Source organism: Polyodon spathula, chromosome 1, assembly GCF_017654505.1.
Source record: "Polyodon spathula isolate WHYD16114869_AA chromosome 1, ASM1765450v1, whole genome shotgun sequence".
Lineage (NCBI taxonomy): Eukaryota > Metazoa > Chordata > Actinopteri > Acipenseriformes > Polyodontidae > Polyodon > Polyodon spathula.
In genome coordinates this window covers 42,147,226-42,167,694 of record NC_054534.1, presented here as the reverse complement: position 1 = coordinate 42,167,694, position 20,469 = coordinate 42,147,226, and the positions used below count along the sequence as shown (strand labels likewise).

General features: G+C 37.2%; 1 protein-coding gene across 3 annotated transcripts in view; it reads left to right on the top strand.

The window, feature by feature from the left end:
* vps13a (vacuolar protein sorting 13 homolog A) overlaps positions 1–20,469 on the top strand; it is a 123,581-nt gene that overhangs the window by 56,556 nt on the left and 46,556 nt on the right. For all 3 annotated transcript variants that reach the window (XM_041255980.1, XM_041255972.1, XM_041255989.1), the window contains exons 33-48: positions 144–451; positions 825–972; positions 1,175–1,325; positions 1,669–1,793; positions 2,249–2,418; positions 4,309–4,532; positions 8,622–8,854; positions 12,391–12,483; positions 12,807–13,160; positions 13,360–13,461; positions 13,905–14,057; positions 16,345–16,606; positions 17,223–17,383; positions 18,686–18,789; positions 18,932–19,211; positions 19,712–20,107. In XM_041255980.1, coding sequence (XP_041111914.1) covers positions 144–451; positions 825–972; positions 1,175–1,325; positions 1,669–1,793; positions 2,249–2,418; positions 4,309–4,532; positions 8,622–8,854; positions 12,391–12,483; positions 12,807–13,160; positions 13,360–13,461; positions 13,905–14,057; positions 16,345–16,606; positions 17,223–17,383; positions 18,686–18,789; positions 18,932–19,211; positions 19,712–20,107 — 3,264 coding nt within the window. The remainder of the gene's footprint in view (positions 1–143; positions 452–824; positions 973–1,174; positions 1,326–1,668; positions 1,794–2,248; positions 2,419–4,308; positions 4,533–8,621; positions 8,855–12,390; positions 12,484–12,806; positions 13,161–13,359; positions 13,462–13,904; positions 14,058–16,344; positions 16,607–17,222; positions 17,384–18,685; positions 18,790–18,931; positions 19,212–19,711; positions 20,108–20,469) is intronic.

Below are 20,469 nucleotides of genomic sequence, written 5' to 3'. Positions count from 1 at the left end.
TTTCATATTTGCAGGTTTTTATAAACGCATACTAAATGGGTTGTTTACAAACTTTTATATCTGATATGAAATCCTACATAGATTTATTTCCCTAGGGATGCTTTTAAAATTCTTGTTCACATGTGATTTGTATTTTTATTCAGGACTTTATAAATAATTTCCAAACTGCTAAGGATGCTTTAACAGAGGCCACTGTACAAGCAGCAGGAATGGCTGCCACAGGGGTCATGGAACTTGCTGAACGGAGTACCCGAATGGCACTGGACATTGATGTGAAGGCCCCAGTTGTTGTTGTACCACAGTCTGCAGTGTCAAAGAATGTGATTGTGGCTGATTTTGGTCTCATCACTGTTAAGAATCACTTTTCAATTGTTCAATCAAAAACTCACATTAAGATTCCTCCAGTCATTGATGCCATGAAAGTTGAACTGAGTGACCTTAAATTATACCGGTAGGAAATTGAAACTTTCATAAGCTTTTGTTTTGACTGAACAAACGTTTATAACATTACCTGCAGAGGACACTAAATCAACACTGTTGGTGAAGAACACCTTTCTCTTTTGCCACTCTGCTTATGCTTGGTGCAATGCTTGCAAACTCCTGATTTTGTCTTTTTCCATTAGTTTGTCTGCTTCAGGTCTGTTACAGGGGCAAATCCTAGAAGTGATCACCAGTAGCAGTCTTTATGTAAAACATTACAACGTGACATTTGTACTTTAGAAGCTGATGTCTTTCTTGTTCTTGATAGTTCTAATGTTGTACTAACACCTGCGGCAGAGGATGTTTGTAACCTTTTTTTCTGTGTTTTTTTTTTTTTTAAACAGAACAACTTTTGAGAATAACAAGTTCCAATCAGAAATTCAGTTACTGCAGCCTGTAAACCTAGGTTTGGTAATTGAACGCAATTTATCTGCAGCCTGGTTCAACGAAATCCCAGACATTAAAATAATTGGACACCTCAAACCAATGAATGTAAGTGCAGTTTTTTTTAGTATGTACATGACCAATAGTCTCCATACTGTACCATACAGTAAGGACCGTATCTATTGATAACATATATAGATATATAGTTTCTATAGTATATATATATATATATATTTATATATAGATATATATATATATATATATATATATATACTATAAATAAATAATGTGTATATTTATTTTTTTACAGCTTATACTCAGCCAGGAAGACCTGACTGTTGTGTTAAGGACTTTAAATGAAAATATAGGAGATAGTTCAGGTGCATGTGCTGCTCCTGCCACAGTGGATAAATCGGACAATGTTTCTACAAAGGGTTCCCAGACATCTGAACAGAGTGGAGGTACAGATTGGGCATTATACAAACTTGAATATTGTTTTTCGGTAGTGGATTTTACTTTTTTGTGATATCTCAGATTGCATTTCACAGTATTACAATTTTAGCACTGTTTGTTTAGAATATATTTTAAGCACTGCTTGACAGGTTTCAGCTCTGCATTATGCTGTAATTAGCTTGCACTATGTGTTATTGCTACTGAAAAAAGCATTTAGCATCTTTGTTATGGCTAGGCTAGTAATGAAAGTCAGTAGGATTACTTCCCCAGTGATCTCACTACTTGGAAGATGCCTTAATATTTTGTTTCTACTAAAACCAAAAGATCTTTGCATGATGTAATTTCTTACAGGAACGACTGTGATCACAGCTGCTGTTGTGGAAACACAAAACATTGCAAAACTGAAAACAACTCTGAAACTTGATTTCTGGTTTGACTCATTGACTTTGGAGTTATACAGCCCAAATGCAACACAGGTATGTATACATTTTTCCTAAAACATTTCCAAAAGATCTTAAACAAAAAACAAACAGTACTTCACTGATTAGTAAAATAATTCTAATAAAGAAGTGTATAATCTGAGTCTGTCTTAACATTGTATTCCACATGAAAGTGAACGTGCAATGTAGGGAAAAGAAAGTACTTAGAAAGGTAGAATAATTGATTTGTAATCAATTCTACCTTTTAAGTACCTAAAATATTATTTTCTTTTTTTCGTTTTTATTATTGACCATTTTGGTACACAGCAGTCTTCCTTTTTCTCAAACTATATATAAAATATATGTTGCACTGCAGTATTGAATAAGTAATTCAACACTAGTACTCTAAGCACTTGTTGTGTAAACTTTATTGTTACTGTCTTGTGTGATGCGAACTTCAAGTGGTAAGTAGGAAAATGTAAAAAAAAAAATATGTTTCTTTCTTAATATAGGTTCACGAGCTGGAATCAAGAGATGAGCTGTTAAAACTTGCAGAATTCAAGTTGGGATTGATTTCAACTGCTGTCACAATGTTATCAGATAGCACCATGAAAGCCTCAGTCAAACTTGCAAACTGTTTGCTGGATGATAAACGTCAAAGTGTACAGAAAGCTACTCCAAGGTACAGATTCGAATGCATGCTCATTGTAGAGGCGGATTTAATGATGTCAGCTTGTTCACAGTTTTATACAAATATTAAATGGATTTAAAGCAGGGGTGTCAAATTCAAGGCTCATGGGCCGAATACGGCTCTTGGAGGTACTTTATCCGGCCCCCAGCAAAGTTCATTCATTACCAGTTCCAGTTTCAGCTTTTTCCAAACCCATTTGGCATGGATGTGGAAACTGCACCAGAAGACATCCAGATGGAATTGATTGAGTTGCAGTGCAATAACGGCTAAGTTTGATTCTGTCTCTGCTGAGCAGTTTTACCCGTTCCTTCCAGCCACATTCCCACAGCTCTGCATTCAGGCTGCACGCGTCATGTCAATGTTTGGCAGTACGTACTTCTGCGAACAGCTATTTTCACTGATGAAGATTAATAAATCCTCTCAAAGTTCTCAGCTGAATGACAAACATCTACACTCCGTGCTAAAGATCGTTTCGGCACAAAACATGAATCGCGATATTGACAAACTTGTTTCACGAAAAAGGTGCCAGATTTCTTCAGTAAATGAGAACGCGCAGGGCAGCAACTAGGTAAAGGAGATAACCTGTTTTAGATTAGTAAGCAGTATAAAAAATACATGTATATGTATTAAAAACTATGAATATAAAAATGCGTTTTCTAAATGCGTTTTTCACCTATTAAAATGCATGTGTGTATGTAAAAAGTTTTGTGGCCCGCAAATCAAATGTTAAATTAAGACGTGGCCTTTATTAAAATTGAATTTGACGCCCCTGCTTTAAAGGCTTTAAAAAAAATAAATAAATAAATAAAAGTTTCCCAAGAGTTGGAAAGTTACACTGTCTATCAGTCTTTCTTGCATTTATATAGCACTCTTCATGTGTTCACATCACTGAGCGCTTCACATAAAAAGAACAAGGGACAGCTATAACAGTTAAATGCAGCTCTGAACAGGTGGGCTTTCAGTAGCCAACCAAACGAAAAAGTTGAGACTGCATGTCGGATTTCGTCTGGGAGGATATTCCAGGCTTTTGGAGCATAACAGTAGAAAGCTCTTGAGCTGAATGTTTTGAGATTAGCTCTAGGGATCTGTAGTATTCCTGCGCTAGACGATTGCAAATTGTGGAGCAGGAGGGGCAATTACGTAAGACAGATAGGTTGGGGTCAGATCATGCAATGATTTATACATCAGTAGAAGAATTTTATAGTCTGTGAGGAACATCACAGGGGAGCCAGTGTAGAGACTTCAGGACGGGGGTGATGTGCTTAGTTGATTTTGTCCTTGTAAGAACTAGCTGCAGAGTTTTGAAGCAGTTGAAGTTTTTTCAAAATACAATTCGTCACTGGAAAAGAGAGAATTGCAATAATCTACTTTTGACACAATGAATGCATGGACGAGCATTTCAACATCTTGTGACAACATTGCCTGAAGTCTTGCTATAGTTCTAAGATAGTAATAGGAAATCTTCACAGTATTATTAATGTGATTGTTAAAACGGAGGTCTCTGAGATGACTTACAGATTTTTGATGGTTGGAGAGGGAGAAATGGCCATGTTTACCTATGGAGATTGCAAGAGGAGAAACTGACCAACTTCTGTTGAGTACCGAGGAGCAGGATTTCAGTCTTGTCCGAGTTGAGCTTCACAGACCCTGATGTTATCCTTAATCTTGGACTACCTTACCTAATAATAGGTGTTGAGGTTTTCTTTGTGTTTTTATCTTCTCCCATCTGAATATCTCCCTAAATGATAATTCCTGTTAAAAAAAAAAAAAAAAAAAAAAGAAAAATACAAAATCCTATACAGGAAGAATGGATATAATATATTTTAGAAATAAATACTTCCACTACAGTTGAGTAATTATAATTTAATTTTGGTTCAATAGAATGGTGGAAATGAAACCAGGCTTGGAAAAAAATGTGATGGTGGACATCAGCTACAGACAAGGAAGGGACGGCACCGTCCTTGATACAATCGTCCGTGACCTAATCCTTTGCGCTAGCATGGAGTTCTTGCTTACTGTAGCAGATGTCTTTGTCAAGGCCAGTCAACTTAGTTCTGCAGCAGATCACAAAAAGAAGCTTGTGACAACCGCAACAAAAGAGCAAGGTTAGTATTTCGTAATTTGCTAGAAATTAACCAAACTACAATTTTACACTGTATGTATATGTTCCATTTCTTAGTCAATAACATGATCTATTTCGATATTAGTGTAAAAAAAAAAAAAAAAAAAAAAAAAAAAAAAACACTACTTTAGTCCATTTACCATAATTGTGTGTTTAATTTTATGATATAAATATTTGTATTAAGCAATGTTTAGACATTAAGGCCTATATTGGCCTCCTTGTGTCAACAAACTTGTAGATTTAGTACAGTGCTGCGTACTAAGTTGCGGACTAGCAAATACGGTACTATCAGGATCATTTCCGGCTGTTTTCTAACTTAGTACCAACTGCAACGAAAAAAGATTGGGAACAAAGTTGGGGACTAGCGGATCCCCAGCTTTAGTACGAAGCTTAGGATTAAACCGCCTTATTGTAGTGTAGTACCAAACAGGAACTGAAGGGGTGGCTCAGTCTGAGTGATTTGGTTCCAGCTAATTATTAAATTTTAACGTGTTATTTTTCATTGAAATTTGTTTTATATATATATATATATATATATATATATATATATATATATATATATATATATATATATATATATATATATATATATATATGTGTATCTGTGTGTGTGTGTATATATACACACACACACACACAGTGCCTTGCAAAAGTATTCAGACCCCTGACTAATTCTGTCATATTACCGAATTACAAATGGTACATTGAAATTTCGTTCTGTTTGATATTTTATATTTAAACACTGAAACTCTGAATCAATTATTGTAAGGTGACATTGGTTTTATGTTCGGAAATAGTTTTAAGAAAAATAAAAAAAACTGAAATATATTGCTTGCATAAGTATTCAACCCCTGTGCTGTGGAAGCTCCCAGTTTGCACCGATGAAAGAAATTGTCCTAACGAGGACCCAGTTACCTTACCATTTCCCTCCACCTGTGAACCATTAAAGTTGCTGTCACATTTTCTGGATAAAAACCCCACTGTTGAAGGATCATTGGTAAGGCTGTGAATCTGAAGGAAAATGAAGACCAAAGAGCATTCTACAGAAGTTAGAGATAAAGTAATACAAATGCATAGATTAGGGAAAGGGTACAAAATAATATCCAAGTGTTTGGATATCCCAGTGAACACAGTTGGATCAATAATCAGGAAGTGGAAGCTGCATCACACCACCCAGGCACTGCCAAGAAAAGGCCGGCCCTCAAAACTCAGCGCTCAAACAAGAAGGAGACTTGTGAGAGAAGCCACAGAGAGGCCAACAATCACTTTGAAGGAGCTACAGATGTTCTGTGGCTGGGAGTGGAGTAATGGTGCACCAGTCAACCATATCAAGAGCTCTGCATAACACTGGCCTGTATGGGAGGGTGGCAAGAAATAAGCCGTTACTCAAAATGTACCATCTGAAAGCATGTCTGGGGTTTTCCAGAAAGCATGAGAGTGACCCAGCTGCGATGTGGGAAAAGGTTTTGTGGTCAGATGAGACCAAGGTAGAGCTTTTTGGCCAAAACTCAAAACGCTATGTGTGGCGCAAACCTAACACTGCCTATGCCTCAAGACACACCATCCCTACAGTGAGGTATGGTGGTGGCAGCATCATGCTGTGGGGATGCTTCTCATCAGCAGGGACTGGGCATTTTGTTACAATTGAAGGAAGAATGGATGGAGCAGGAAAATACTGCAAGAGAATCTGCTTCAGTTCGCTAAAAAACTGAAGCTTGGGAGGAAATTTTACCTTTCAGCAGGACAATAATCCCAAGCACAAGGCCAAAGCAACATTGCAGTGGCTCAAGAAGAAAAAAGTGAATGTCCTAGAGTGGCCCAGTCAAAGTCCTGATCTCAATCCCATTGAGAATCTGTGGCACTATTTAAAAATTGTGGTCCACAAGCGTCGTCCAACCAACCTGAACAACCTGGAGCAAATCTACCAAGAAGAATGGGCCAAAATTACTCTGACACTGTGTGCAAAGCATACTTACCCCAAAAGACTTAAAGCTGTTACTGCAACGAAATGTGGCTCTACCAAATATTATTGTGTGGGGGTTGAATACTTATGCAAGCAAGATATTTCAGTTTTTTATTTTTCTTAAATATTTCCCGACATAAAACCAATATCGCCTTACAATAATTGATTTTGAGTTTCAGTGTTTTAAAATAAAATATCAAACAGAACGAAATTTCAATGTACCATTTGTAATTCGGTAATATGAGAGAATTGGTCAGGGGCCTGAATACTTTTGCAAGGCACTGTGTGTTTGTGTGTGTGTGTGTGTGTATGTATGTATGTGTGTGTGTGTGTGTGTATATGTATGTATATAATATATATATATATATATATATATATATATATATACATACACACACACACACACACACACACACACATATATATATATATATATATATATATATATATATATATATATATATATATATATATATATATATTATATATATATATATAGTGTGTTTTGTGTGTGTGTGTGTGTAAACTTTCATTTATTATTGCTTAATTTATGTTTTTGGAACTTAAGAAAATTGTCAGGAAATGTATTTCTGCAGGAAAGTAAATACTAAGGCTGAATTGCATAAGAACGTTTTCCCATTTTCTTAAACCAAATTCACATGTATAATCAAGTGTTCCTAAAACACCACCAAACTTAATGAAGCTGCGTTAGAGGATAAACAAAACTTTTGTTAGCCTTCATAATTTAATTCACACACAAAACAAATGCATTTGTTTATAGGACCATAGTAGACTATAAAAGGTGTAAATTGAATCAGAAATGCTAATTGCTGAATTTTTTTTTTAAAATCTGTGGAAGAGGCTGAAAGTAGAGACACTGGAAAGTTTTTACTGGAACTTCTAAGCCCATGGCTGGGAAGACTGTTTGTTGTTATGATGATGATGATGATGATGATGTCTTTACACCAACAAAACCTTAAAATTTGCATAAAATGAAACCCGTTGCAAGAAAACTCTTGCCTTTTCACCAAGTTGTCGACGCCAATGGGAATTAATATGCACAGCTGAATGAATGCGATTCGTCACATGGTTTAGCAGTCATATTGGAATTTACGACAATTTTTGGGCAATTTACAAACATCATCTTGTCGGAAACCATTTATCGCAGGGATTGTCCAAGATGCACGGTGCTCAAAATGAAAATGATTGGTTCAGTGGTATGTCGGCCATTTTGGTTAATCTAATTAACACACAAATGTATTCTCCAAAACCACTAATCTGATTGAAGCAAAACTTGGCATAAATGATCCAAGTATGTTTTTCTTTAAAGTTTACCCAAATGAAGTTGCTACAGTAAAAAAACATTGGCCGTGGGCCAATTACATTTCAGCATTGCTCTAGTTGCATATATTGCGCATAAAATGAACACCGTTGAACAAAAACTCTTCACAGAATCAAATTGTTTACATTTTACAATGACTCCTTGGAAGCTGTAAAGTTGCTTGCAACTTCTAGTTGTTGTTGTTGTTGCTGCTGCTGTTTATAAAATAGGTCTATGTTAATTTGAATAAGGATGAAACTGGTTTTGTTGCAAATTTGACACGTTATGAATGGATGAGGCTCATACAGCTGCAATACTTATGGAATTTTTCATATTTGTTCCAGTTCGCACAATTCCACAAGTCTTTGGTCTACAGAAATTATTCGACCAAACTTAGTAACGTGTTTTAGTATCCTCTGTCTAGAGGGTAACAGTAGTTACTTTGGGTTCGTTGCAATTGAGAAAAAAATGTAAGCTGCAGCTGGGTGCTATCTTGAGCTGCTTAGTTCATTGCAATTGGTATTAACTTGCGTACTAGTTTTTAGTACCGCCTTCCGTACTAACCACAGGATCATCCCCAGTTAGTACACTCCTTTTAGTTCATTGCAATTGACCCCTTATGTTTAAACAAAGTGTTCTGGAGTTGGTGTCATTTTATTTTCATCTAAAATGTTCCTGTTTATGTTGTATATCATTATATGACCGTATATGTCTGAATTTGCTTTCTTAGTTTGTTAAACTAATCTTTTATTTTGCTGTGCTGAAATATCCTTTTTTAAATGTTGTAGCTCCCTTAAAACCAGTGGCCAAAATGGAAATGAATTTGCTTGTGAAAAATCCAGAGATAGTTTTTGTAGCAGATTTAACCAGAGCAGATGCCCCAGCACTAGTTGTTACAACTCAGTGTGAAGTCTGCATTAAAAATGACCCAGAAACTCAACAGATGACTGCTGCCATTAAGGATCTCAAGGTTGTTGCATGCCCGTTCCTGAGAGAAATGAGGAAAAATAACATCACTACAGTAAGTAAACCAAAGAAACAGAAACATGTTATAACTTAAAGCTCAAATATACATTTTAGCAATACTGCATGCAGAAAAGGTAGTCAGTAGGTGGGAATTGGACCAAATCCAGAACACCAGAAAATTTATAAACTGACCGTCTTCATATGTCCATTTTTTTTTTTTTGTTCCCTTTCAATTATGAAATGTATTCCATTACACATAGGTTAACCTATTACACCCGATTCCACCGAACACTCTTCCAAAGCCGCGTCTACGCCTGCGACGTCAGCATGCTTGTCTCCACCTCCACAGGAGACAAAGCTACATGCAAAACGGCGCTGAGCACCATTTACTTTTTAGCGTTTCCACAACGCAGAGAGTGAAACATCACTATCTCCGGCAAGAAGCAGTCAGATAAGATTGTCTTATTTTATTTCTGTTTGTTTTGTCCCACTGGGATAAGTTGCTGAAGCAAAAAAATTGTTAAATAATTATTTTGTGTTTTTTACCGTGAGTCTGTTTTCGCGGCCTTCTGGCATGCAGCACCAGCGGACTTGCCTGCCCTGCACTCACAGATTGGTAACACAGTATTATTTATATTAATATCTCTCTTCTACCATAACTCCCATTGGAGTTTTATTGGTCTTGTTTTTTACAAGCATTTTATAATTTTCAACTACGTTTTAAAATATATTGATGTTGAAATTGCTGTATTTGTGTTTTTCCCCTTTTATTCCAGGTATTGTGCGCGTGGCTTACTGCTTAAGCAGTCGTAGTCTGGGATCAGACTTGCTTACAAGCCTGCACTCCTGGACCGGCACTGTGTTAGCTCTCGGGCTGCACAGACTAACTTGCCGGCTGTAGCCCAACAGTTAGATTTTGCTGTCCTGCCCATGCCACAATAGCGGGCAGCTTCGGCACCATTTTGTGAAGGCTTGTCAGTGGGAGAAAAACTGTAAGCAGGCGCTGTCAAATTCTTGCATTGCATCCCTGTATTGCTGCCTTGGTCACGCTCAGTTTGCTTTTAGCCTTGCCAGTACCAACCGTACCGTGCAAAGTACAGTGCCCTGTGTACCGTAGCGCACCATACCATACAACGTACTGTGTTCCCGTGTACCGCACCGTACCTTGCCTCTTGTGCAATGTACTGTAACTCACAGTGCAAAGAATTGTGTACCATATCATGCAATGTACTGTAGTGTGTATACCGTACCGTGCTCCCGCACCAGGTTGATCTGTGCTTTTTAGTGTACCGCACTACATCGTGCACTGTAGCATTATACTGTATTTTATACTGTGCCTGTTACTTCCCGTGCACATTATTACAGTCTTGCTGTAACAATGCCTGGTTTCCATGCTTGTACAACCTGGAAGAAGCCTATGCTTTCAGAGGGTAAGCACAAGGAATGTGTGCGGTGTCTTGGTGCTGCGCATGCTCAGCAGGCTTTACATAATCACTCCACGTGCAAGTTCTGTCCACTGCTTTCCAGACAATCGCAGGAGCAAACTTTTTGCAGAACCTGCTCCCTCGATCTCCTCTCAGAGAGATGGGTCTTCCTCACTGCGACACCACCAGCGGCAGTTGGGAAATGACAGCGAAGAGGCAGAAGCCCCTCACGGTCTTCATCATTGACCTCATCCTCTTCCTACTCCCCTAAAGGCTTAAGAAGGCTAGCTACCTGTTATATCGGGTACACGACACGAAAGGGTTGGAGCTTGGCCATTTTCCTCTTGTCTCAGCATCCATTGCCTGCCTGGTACAGGGCACACATCTCAGCCCCAAACTCGATGTCCTACAGTGCCTGCAGATCGGGGGGTGGGCAGACACAAAGTGGGCACCGCCGCCAACACCGCCAACCACCTTTTGTACAAAGAGCTACGGCGAACTCAGCAGCAGCTCTAGGGGGTTGCTGCCACAGGTCCAGGGTCCTCTTATTCTTATTTAAGGAACCATCTGAATTACTGGCGATCAAGCACCACAGGGCCCTCCCCACTTTTCAGGAGTGGTTACGACTTCTGTCTCCAACCCTCAGGATGCCCTGGTGGTGTCCCAAGAGGTGAGGACCCTGTTACAAAAGGAGGCTATTCAGGTAGAAGATTCCTCCGATCTGGAGTTCAGGTTTTATTCCAGGTATTTCCTGGTGACAAAAAGGGACGTTGACCTACGGCCCATTCTCGACCTCATTCTGCAGAACGTAAATACCTGCCTTTGAAGGCATTACATCTGCTAGACGTGTTAGTGAGATGCAGGCTTTTTCGGTGGCAAAAGCTTGCTTGTTTTTTATGGAGTCTAGGACTAAGGTCACATTCCATACAAATCCAGCTTTTCTGCCTAAATGTTTATCGACCTTTCATGTCAATCAGTCTGTGGAATTAGAGGCTTTCCATCCTCCTCCATTCCAGTCAAATGAGGACCGTCGGCTTCATGCGCTTTGCCCGGTCAGGGCACTAATGTATTATGTTGACAGGACAAAAATTTAGCGACAGTCTGAGCAACTGTTTATATGTTTTGGAGCTAAGAACGAAGATAAAGCTCTGTCAAAACTGAAGCTATCCAATTGGATAGTGGAGACAGTTAAGATTGCTTATGAGCAAGCTAACTTGCCTCCTCCAGAGAAGGTCACTTGTCATTCTACCAGGGGTCTTGCTACCTTTTGAGCATTTTTTCAGGGTGCATCGGTCTTTGGCATCTGCTATGTGGGCCACTCCTCACACCTTCATAAGGTTCTACAGGCTTAATGTCCTGGATCCTCATAACCCTGCTTTTGGAACCAGAGGGCTGAGTGCGGCGTCTCGGCCGCATTCAAAAGCACATTCATGAGGTAATTATGCGTCTGTAGATGTTACTGTCTCTTATCAGTACAGCAAATCTTGCAAAATTGGCTGTTCTGCAGGTCATGTCCTTGCGACGGCTTTAGGTGTTCTTACCCATGTGTAATGGAATACATTTCGTACTTGAAAGGGAACGTAAGGTTATTATCATAACCCTGGTTCCCTGAAATAGAAATGTATCCATTACACATTGGTTAACCTATTACACACAATTCCACTGAACACTCTACCAACGCCACGTCTACGCCTGCGACGTCAGCACGCTTGTCTCCACCCCCACCGGAGAGAAAGCTACGTGCAAAACGGCGCTCAGCGCCATAAACTTAGTACAGAATGTACACAGCGACCAAAGAAATGCAGTGGATACATTTCTATTTCAGGGAACCAGGGTTATGATAATAACCTTACATTTTTTCACATTCATGTTCAATAAAATCCTGCAGTTGTGAGATTGATTTTCAGTGGATGATGAAGGGAAACTGCTGTCATTTTGTTTGTATACTAGCCTTGAGTTGACTGAAGCTGCCCAGGACATTTGTTTTCAATGAATAATGTCTTTAGCTAAATGTTATTTTATGTGAACTATAGAGTATTGCTAATACTCTAATACCTGCTATTGTTTCTCCTTCTATTATTGAGCCTTCACTAAGATATTCTGCACCTAAACACTTTTAAGCAGATGATGAGGATGACAACAATGATGATATTAAATCTCCTTACAGGTTCTCCAGCCTTGTGATGTGTTTTTTCAAAGTTCACAGACCTCTTCAACTCCACAGAAAATAGAACTTGTCATAAAATGCCTTACACTAAAGGTAACAACGTATTTGCAGTCTGAAGATGATGTGTTTATGGAGAATGTATACTTGAAAGTGGAAACTGTTCGAAGCAGAAGTAAAAACTAAATGTATGATCTTTGCTATGCCAGCAATCCTTGAGGAAATAACATACCAGTCCGCATGGTAACTCTCCCCAACAACACCCCTATATTGTTTTGGCTTTGTATTCAAAGGCTATTAAATTATCCTGGCTAAGTTAGTGGTTTGGCATTCTTTTGTAATGTGTTCAGCTCAAACAAGGGCCATAAAGTTGGTAATACAGTTATGCAGTCATTTACTTGTCCTTTTTTATTATTTAGGTTTCACCAATTATCATCAACACAGTAATAACAATTACGTCAGCACTATCTCCTGCTGCAGAGACTCCACAAGCGCTGGAAAGTCCAGTCCCACTTGATCTCTGGGATGTGAAGCAAGTTAAGGATTTAAAACTTTGGTTCCTGGAGGAGGACAATGAAAATAAAAACAGCACTGTGACTCCACTGGTTCCACAAGGAGAATCCCTGAAACTGACAATCGAATCAATATTCCTTACACTGGAGGCTGGTGTTGGACACAGAACTGTTCCCATGCTTCTTGCAAAGTCTGCTTTTTCTTGCGATGTTAAAAACTGGAGCACTCTCATTAACCTTCAGAGTCTTCTTAATTTAGAGGTAGATGACATTTTCTCTTGTAGTAAATCAGGTTATTCATTTATTACTTGCAGAGCATACCTTGGCATTGTGGATGCAAGCCAGTCATGTTATGACAATTGCCGTTTTTGTCATGGGGGGTGTTTAGAAGAGAATTATAATAAATAAAAAGGTTTTACAAATTCTGTGAACTTTTTTAAAATAGTGTGCTTATTTTTAGGTACATTATTACAATGATGTTATGGGTGTTTGGGAACCTCTTCTGGAACCTTTGGATGAAGAAACCAGTGATAATTTCAGGCCGTGGACCTTAGGAATAAAGGTAACCTGTTTATAATTAATTATCTTAATTCTCTGTTTTAAGGTATTGCTTTCAGGCTTAATAGTATCCAATAAATACATGATTTTGTAATGTCTACATGGCATTGTTATTATTATTATTTATTTCTTAGACACCCTTATCCAAGGTGACTTAGAGTTGTTACAAAATATCACATTACAGATGAGAGCAGTTATAAGATATATTAAAGTCAGTAGTAAATAGAAGCAAATTCAAATAAGAGAAAATCTAAATAAAATATACAGTAAATTACGTTCGAGAGCCCTGTAATGCATTTGGTTGTGTATCTGTTTATGCTTCTCCTAACCATATTGATTTCCAGGATTAGATAGATTTTTTTCTTTTCCATTTTTCACTTATTTTTTTACAGAAGAGGGAGAGTTATCTTGCAGTTTTGTTGTTAATTACTCATTTGTTTGTTTTAGATGAAAAAGAAGCCTGTAAGGTACACTGCAGAGTTGGATGAAGTTGATTACAATATCCCTGATTATAAGACTGTTATCAACATCTCTTCAAAAGATCAGCTCAATATAACTCTGTCAAAGTGTGCATTGGTAATGCTTGGCAATCTAGGCACGGTACGATTTTTATACATTTGTTATTACTTGTGTATGTATTATATGCTTCATTCATGACAAAGTAACTAACTTGGTGATAATAATATTATCACAATCTCTCCGTCAACAAGTACGGGTGATTTATATTGTGACACAGCCTCAGTGTGTGTCTGTCTGTCATATATATATATATATATATATATATATATATATATATATATATATATATATATATATATATATATATATATATATATATATATATATATATATATAATTACACACACACACACACAGTGCCGTGAAAAAGTATTTTCCCCCTGTCTGATTTTCTGCATTTCTGCATATTTTTGACATTGAATGTTATTAGAAATGACTACAAAAGATTTAGGAGTAGTTTTTTTTCGAGATTTACGATTATACTGTAAATTTACAGTATAATCGTAAATCTCGAAAAACTACTCACTTCTAAATCTTTTGTAGTCATTTTTGTATTACTTTATATAAATACATGTTAATTTGGATTCATATGTTGTTTTTTTCTGACTTTATGTGAACGAAAAGATACACATTTGCCCGTTTTCCCATTGGAAATAGTGATATTTTGAAATATCACTGTCCTGGTCACAAAAGCAAAGTTTGTGGGGAATAATAGCCATTTTCTATACTTTTGAGGCATAAGCAATTAGGAAATAACACTTACTACCCAGGAACAAAAAAAAAAAAAAATCGTTACAATTTTTAAAATGAAATAATATTATTTCATTTATTTATTAAAGAAAGTTATGCAATACCCAATGGTCCCGTGTGAAAAAGTAATCACCCCCTTAGACTCAATAACTGGTTACGCCACCTTTAGCAGCAGTAACTGCAACCAAACGCTTCCTGTAATTATTGATCAGTCTCTCACAGTGCCGTGGAGGAATTTTGGCCCACCCCTTCATGCAGAACTGCTTCAACTCAGTGACATTTGCAGTTTTTCGAGTATAAACTGCTTGTTTCAGGTCCTGCCACAACATCTCAATGGGGTTTAGGTCTGGACTTTGACTAGGCCATTCCAAAACTTTAAATTTCTTGTTCTTCAACCATTCTGATGTAGACTTGCTTGTGTGTTTCGGATCATTGTCTTGCTGCATGACCCAGCTGCGCTTCAGCTTCAGCTCACGGACGGATGGCCTGACATTCTCCTGTAGAATTCTGATACAGAGCAGAATTCATGGTTCCTTCAATGATGGCAAGTCATCCAGGTCCTGATGCAGCAAAGCATCCCCAAATCATGACACTGCCACCACCATGCTTGACCGTTGGTATGAGGTTCTTACTGTGGAATGCAGTGTTTGATTTTCGCCAGACATAACGGGGCCCACGTTTGCCAAAAAGTTCCACTTTTGACTCATCTGTCCATAGAACATTGTTCCAGAACTCTTGAGGATCATCCAGGTGCTTTTTGGCAAACTTGAAACAAGCATTCATGTTCTTCTTAGTGAGCAGTGGTTTATGCCTTGCTACTCTGTCATGAATCCCATTTTTGCCCAGTGTCTTTCTGATGGTGGAGTCATGAACACTGACCTTAGCCGAGGCGAGAGAGGCTTGCAAATCCCTGGATGTTTTTCTTGGGTTCTTTGTGACTTCCTGGACGATTTGACGCCTTGCTCTTGGAGAGATTTTGGCAGGACGGCCACTCCTGGGAAGATTCACTACTGTCCCAAACTTTCTCCATTTGGACAATATGGCCCTGACTGTGGTTTGGTGGAGTCCCAGAGCCTTAGAAATGGCTTTGTAACCCTTTCCAGACTAGTAGGCATCAACAACTTTTTTCCGGAGGTCTTTAGGAATTTCTTTTGATCGTGGCATGATGTGCCTCTAAACCTGTGTGCTGACAACTTCACTCTGATGGTAAGGGCCAAAGTTAGTCAGATTTATATTGGTCAGGGCTGACCCAAATCAGGCCTGATTGTTAACCTAAGTATTCAAACAACTGACCCTAATTATCCCTTTAATTGGGTTGAGTTAACTAGGTGAGTGGATGCTTTTTCACACCTGAAGATTGCATGTTTGACTACCTTGCACACCAAACAAATGAAAGAAGCACCAAACTTTGGTCTAATTTTTTCTTTGACTCCCTCTATATACTACTAAGCTCACAAAAAGATCAGACCAAATTCAATGTGAAAAATGTACAAAAATGCAGAAAATCAGACAGTACAGTGAAAAATACTTTCACTGTACTGTAAACTAATATGGACAACTGTTTTAAATGGGAATGTATTACATTATCAAAGATAATGATTGTTTATCTTTTTTATAGGCATTTGCTGAAGCAGCTAGTCAAACCTCAGAATGTTTCCAGAAAGACCAAGCCCCTTTTGTGGTCAAGAATTGCTTGGGGATTCCAGTGATGGTTTCTCACAGTGATACATTCAGTGTAATTGGTTTGGATTTAGGAAATAAAGATTATGAGCTGCAGGATGGAGAGAGTCTAAATATGGATTACCTGAGAACGATGAGTGAGAAGGACCAGTTTGTGGCCATGACCAGCATGAGTAGCAAGAGATATTACATACAGCCTAGTAAGAGCAATATTTGACTACAATAATATTCAATAGATTATTTGTATGGTTATTTTGTTCAATATGAAAAAGATTCATATTTATAGTACTGTTTTATACCATTGTTGGTATTTAACCATAATCCTGAAGACAGACTTTTAAAAAGTCTAACTCATTCAGAATTGTATGATCTTCCTTTCAGAATACAGGATTATTCTACAACAGGGAAAGACAGCTGAACATTGTTATGAGAGTAAGCTCAGATTTTAGAGTACAAATTATAAAATTACCAATTAGTATTTTTTCATTTGTGAAGCATGCTTAAATGATATATTTTATTGATAGTACTGTAAAACATGCATTTCAGTTTTTTTAATGATTTAGGGAAAGAACAAATAAATACATATTTATTGGTAAAATCCCTTTTTTTCGGGGGGGGGGGGGGGGGTTGTCTGAAGAGATGTAATTTTGCTAGAATTTTGCTAGTTCTTTGTGAAATCTGTCTATTCAGAGCAGTTGTAATTTTTATAAAGTCTTAAAGGGTTTGAAATTAATGTGACACAAATATTTCACATGTTGCAATACACTGCAAAGTGTAAAAATGTTTTTTTTTCCCTTAAACGTACTTCATTTACAGCTCCACTTGACCATACTTCTGCTAATCGAATTCCACTGACGAAAGTGGGCCGTGGTTTATATAGTGTCATACACAAGGAATCCGTAGTGACAAGGTTCATTGTTTGTCAGATTTACACAGTGGAAGGGAGCAAGGTGATAACGATACGCTCTCCTTTTCAGGTAAATACCTGTAATTTAAAATGACAGTACCAATATTCATTTTAAAGAGTTATACATGTCACTAGAGTAATATACACTATTGTATATGTAATAAGTTGACTTTATATATTTAGTAGTCAATTGTTGCACAATTTTTACATTACATTAGTATAGTTTAATATTGTGTCTAAAATTAAAAAATATTAATATACAGGTATTTGTTTATACCATTCTTATGGCTACATTTTCATGAGTTAGTGACTAGATAATTAGGCTTCCAAGCCAAAGGCTGGGAAGCATATTGTTGTGATTTACTTTTTTTGTTTTTTTTGTGTGTGTGCTTTTTTTTTTTCCTCCCAAAACTTTAAACTGCTGCTGCTTTGAAGCTGTGTGACTGATCAGGTTCTGACTTGGCAGGTAACAAGCTGGATACATTGGCTCTCTGATGCTGAAAAAATTGTGCTGCTGCGTCCCTGCAATTGGCATGTGACACATTTTTTGATAAAACCTTTCGAAATCTTCTTCTTTGGCAGTTAAAGTGATTGATCTGACACTTGGCCAAAATTATCAGCATCCAAAACACTTTGCAAAGGAGAAGCTGCTGTGATACAATTCAATAGTAAAATGGCTGCCGCAAATTTCACTGAAACGCGTCCTTAACAGCAGACTGCTTTTATTTGAAAACCGTCTGACCAACAGACTCCAAACTTAGTAGTCATCGTTTCGTTGACATCGGAATACAAATAATGTAAAATGGTTATGTTTTGTGAAGCAATATGGCTGCCACTCCTACATTTTCTTCTTATTTAAAACTGCTTCAGTTTAAAAATGGTTCACTTGATTAATTCCAAACCTGAAAACCATCGTGCCTGTGTCGGTAAAACTTACATTTTCAAAAATGGCATTTGTGCGTTAAGCAAGATGGCCGCCTTTCAAAATCTTCTGTGGAACTGTTGAAGTTGCTGATTTTAAACTTGGCACTAAATACACTTAAACAGGTACTGATATTGGGGCTTGAGAGCCATAAAACTGCCTTGGCAGTTCTAGTTTATTATTATTATTATTATTGCAACATACTACAACACAAATTTATTGTATTGCTAAGCACACTCCACATTATTTTAAACCAGCCCTGCGAGCAGCAGAAGTTTAGCAAACTGTCCTACAGGCTTGTTTCTCAAATTCTTCATGATATAGCTTCCATTTTTTTTAAAAGTTGTCTTTGATATTTCCCTTTTCAATCCATACCGTACGTACAGTCTTTCTGTATCCTCAAATAAAAATAACAATCTTTTTTTTTTTTTTTTTTTTTTTTTTTTTTAGATTAAGAATCATTTCTCAATACCATTCAAGGTTTATGAAGGTGAAAAGCTTATTGGAACAGCTTTGCCCCAGGAAGAGTTCTGTATTCCTTTACCTTTCTACAGGTACTTTTAATAGTTTATGCCATATCATTTTAGATCTTTTTCCTTTGGAAGTGGAATAACATGCAAATGCTTAATACACTTCTAACTAATACAAATAATATTCATATTGTGATTTGAAATGTCTGTATTATCTATATTTCAGATCAGTTCTTAGCCTGCAGCCAGTAACTGAAGACAGCAAAGTCTATGAGAAATCTGAAAGATTTACCTATGAAGTAGTCTCGGATAAATCTGGAGAATGCCTACAGCGGAAATGTCATAGATCCAGTGACCAATCCCTGATTATCAATGTAGTACCAGTTAAAGATGATTTAACGTGCAGCCACACAGAAGAAAAAATGGATCACCCTTATATTGCGCATTTGTGGCCTACTGTTCTTCTACGAAACTTGTTGCCTTATTCTATCAGCTATTCTCTAGAGGTATTTTGAGTTGTAGTATTTATATTTTAAAATGTATGGAGTGGCTCTAACTGCTTTCCAAAACAATGCTTTTTGATTTAATTTTATAAAAAGGTATACCTCATTAGTCAGTTGAACATTTCTTACTGTTGGGTAATGCATGCAGCAATACATTAATACAATTGTTTGTAATGATACATTACTACATATCGTATAGAATTGTTGTAGTAAAACACCTATGCTTTTATTTTTTGGTCTTCCCTATAATTACACATGCTCTGCTGTCAACAGCTGCAATTAATGATGTATTACACTTACTACACAGTTTTGAAGGAAACTACATCATTTTTCCATTATTTTCTGATTTATTATTTTTTTTAACTAAATTTGTTGCTACAGTGCTTCATTGCTGAGAATACAATATATGTGTTACCTGCTTGTCTGTTTCACAGTGGGGGAAATCACAGATGAATTACTTTCACTTTGGTTTAACAATTCTAAATTGTGTTTCTTTTTTTAAGGAGAATGCAAACCTCACTGCCATTCTGAAGGAAGGACATTCTGCTCAGATTCACACAGCTGTACTGGACCAATCCACACTGGAGTTATTTGTACTGGACTACCTTAACCAGAACTGGAAGGGACAGTACCACATTAGAAGCGACCAACCAGAAATTGACTTCATTCAGTTTATGTCTCTCAGTGAGGATGACAGGACAGAGCTAGACATTGCGATCCATGTGACATACAGCATTGGCCAAACAGTCGTGGCAGTGCATTCCCCGTACTGGATGGTAAATAAAACCGGACGGTTACTCCAGTACAAAGCTGATGATGTTCATCGTAAGCACCCTCTAGATTATGAGATGCCACTCCTTTTTTCTTTTAAACCAAAGAATTTTTTCCAGAACAACAAGGTAAGTTTATATTTAAGTCACAAGCAGTGCTCGTTTAATGCTCCTGCTACTACCTAATATGAAAGAACGGTGTGCTGTAGCTTAGTTGTACTCTGACAGTGCTCTCAGACCAGGTTTTTATTTATATATATATATATATATATATATATATATATATATATATATATATATATATATATATATATATATATATATATATATATATATATACATACACACACAGTACCAGTACACTTGCTGGAAACTAGGTTTTTTTTTCAGAATTGACAATGTTTTACGTCATATTCATTTCTGTAAATACTTGAAAATGAAAACACGTTACAATATACAAAACATAACGAGTATCAAAGCAATGTTCAAGA